This window comes from Egretta garzetta, unplaced genomic scaffold (assembly GCF_000687185.1).
Source record: "Egretta garzetta isolate BGI_Z169 unplaced genomic scaffold, ASM68718v1 scaffold370, whole genome shotgun sequence".
Classification (NCBI taxonomy): domain Eukaryota; kingdom Metazoa; phylum Chordata; class Aves; order Pelecaniformes; family Ardeidae; genus Egretta; species Egretta garzetta.
In genome coordinates, this window is record NW_009258292.1 from 1270931 (window position 1) to 1273584 (window position 2654).

The 2654-nt window shown below is 40.3% G+C and overlaps 1 protein-coding gene across 1 annotated transcript in view; it reads right to left on the bottom strand.

The window, feature by feature from the left end:
• The window catches only part of CRLF2 (cytokine receptor like factor 2), a 15030-nt gene extending 13768 nt beyond the window's left edge, over positions 1-1262 (bottom strand). The window contains exon 1 of the mRNA XM_009637678.2: positions 1145-1262. Coding sequence (XP_009635973.2) covers positions 1145-1262 — 118 coding nt within the window. The remainder of the gene's footprint in view (positions 1-1144) is intronic.
• Between the last annotated feature and the right edge of the window lie 1392 nt (positions 1263-2654).

The following is a 2654-nucleotide window of genomic DNA, read 5'->3' on the forward strand; positions in this document are numbered from 1 at the left end:
GTAGGCAAAAGCTCGAGACCTGCTGAATCGAATGCATAGGACAGAGACTGAATAGAAAACCTCTTTTGAAGAAAAGGAACAAGAAAGAAAGAGAAATATTTTTATAGACATTTTGAGGCAAGGCATAATTCTTATAACCCATCAAACCGAGTGGGTTTTTTTCAGAAGATCACCAACCATTGCTACGCATCATGACAGTTCGCATCATATAAGCACCAGAATTGTAATTTTCAACTTTTATTCCACAAGATCATGCCATCAGTACAGCATGGCTATAGGTGGTTGCCGTATCAGGACAGGGAAGAGTCATGTCCCCTCACAGGAGAACCAGTGACTCACAGGAACAATTAACACTGGAGAATCAGGTGGTTCTGCATTGCCAAAAATGGTACTTACCATACGTACAGCAGAACACAGAGCTGATTTATAGGTTGATAAGATGAGAGCATAAATGTAAAGTATTTCTTTCTCCTTATAAAATGAATGACAGGGAACTTGTGATAAATTAACAAGAGTGAAGATTAGACTATTGGTCTGTGTGTTGGGCTTTATATTTGATTTATGTAAGAATCCATTTATCTTTGGCAAGCTATAAGTACTGGCATTGCAGACAAATACATGAAATAGAGATGTTCTTATATTTAGGCAGCCAAATAACCAGTCTTTAATGTATTTATTAATTTTGCTGTTTAATAGTATTTTTACCCTGATTCTTTCTCAGGTGCAAGATATTGCTGGATATTTTCCCATCGTGTTCATTCTTCCAGAACACTAAACATTGAAGTCTTACCTGTAATCTCTTTTATTCATCTTTGTTCATTGTGAAGGCTAGTCTTTTTTGGATGCAGTATACTTTGTTGTAACCTTTGCCTTAGACAGTAAATAATCCTGCTTAAAGAACAGGCACAAGCTTAGCGAGTTCTACCTCAATTTTTAATTAGAAAATGCTCATAGAAATCTGTTATTGTCATCAATATTTTTTTTAAGAAGCCACTTTCATCTCTGCTATCAGTTTCTGTTAGATTGATACTTTTCACCAAAAAAAAAGTACTGAATATTGTAACACATGAGGTAAATTACACACAGAAATATTGTTAACTAATATATCAATTTCTTAAATAAATATTTGTGGATTTGAACTTACCAGGAGATTGTGACTGAGAAGCCAGCAGGTTGCCCAGTGTGAAGATCATTGAGCATGCTTGAAAGATGAGTCTCATGGTTGGAATGACACAACAGACTGTGAAGAGATGAGTAATCATAATCGCTGGACTTTACTATTTGATGACTTTACACCAGAGGCAGGAGGGAACTGGAGGAAATGACTACAGGAAATAAAAAAATTCAAATATCTCTAGCTATAAACAAATCAGCAAGACTTCGGAATGCATACCTTCTTCATACTATGTTAAAGAAAATAAAATTAATTTCTCAGAATATGAGTACCTCTCTTGCCAGCACTTTGCTTTATCTTTTCACAGATGTATCAGTCGGAGGTGACCGTAGCCCTAATCCAAACAAGGACCAGGTAGCTGTGCACAGCTGTGGCCACATCATATAATAGATGAAGACACTGACCTCAAAGTGCCCAGTGACCTGCAGGTAGGAGAGGTACAAACAGCCAGCCTCCCCACTTACAAATCAGGAGCTGCTCCTGCTCATAGATGTTTATACTGCCACTCCACATGCCTGGTGCACCTCAGCTGGCTTCAGCCACTTCTGTCCCCAGATCAGAGGCAGAATTTGTAGGCCTTTTTGTGACAGAGCGAGCTGAGCTGCTAGGGGTAGGGAGGCTATTACACAAGAGGTAGCACTAGGATGAATTCTCTTCTGTGTTACCTGGACACATATATGCTGCTATAGCTTCCAAATATATGCATATACCTAATATTATATACATAAACACCCACTATACCTATACCTTACTACCAATACTATCCGTATACCTAAAATTATACATAGAAAGTGGAAAATAGAACAGCATTTTGCCTGAGATGAAACATATTTTAGAAACAGCAGAACTTAAAATCTTATAATAATACCGGTCATCATGTCTAAAGACACCTATTATCTGTAGGTCTGCAGTAAACTGGGCTTTGACTATGTCCACACAGCAGTGCAGCAAGCAGGAGCGGTGAAGCAGTGGGGTGTAGCAATTGGTGCTGAGGACTCAAGAGCCACATAGTGTACATGGGGACAAGGAGGAGTCTTCCCTAGACTGGCACCAGTCCAGACCCATGGGATGAATGCCTGTTAGCAGTCAGAGTCCGCTAGATGTCCTCCTGGGAGCGCATCTTCTGGGATAGGCTCAACCAAGAGGAACCCAGTGCTCCACTGTGTGAACAAAAGCATGGGGATGTTTGGGAGATTCACTTCACAGAGATGGTCCTAATATGAACTGACAAGTCAGTGTGGCCCTAGCCTGCTGTCCCCATCCATCACGAGCTGAGGAAGCCAGCCCTGAGTGACTGAGTGCTCTCTTCTCTGGGCTTGCTGGCTGCTCCCTTCATGTCCTGGTAAAGGTTTACCATTTGCTTTTCTAGGGACATGTGGAACAGGCAAGCACACCAACTCCCTTCAAATTCAGTCTCTCCCTTCATTAAGCAGCACAAAAAATAAGCTACTTCATGAAGTCAACAGGTAAAAATATAAAT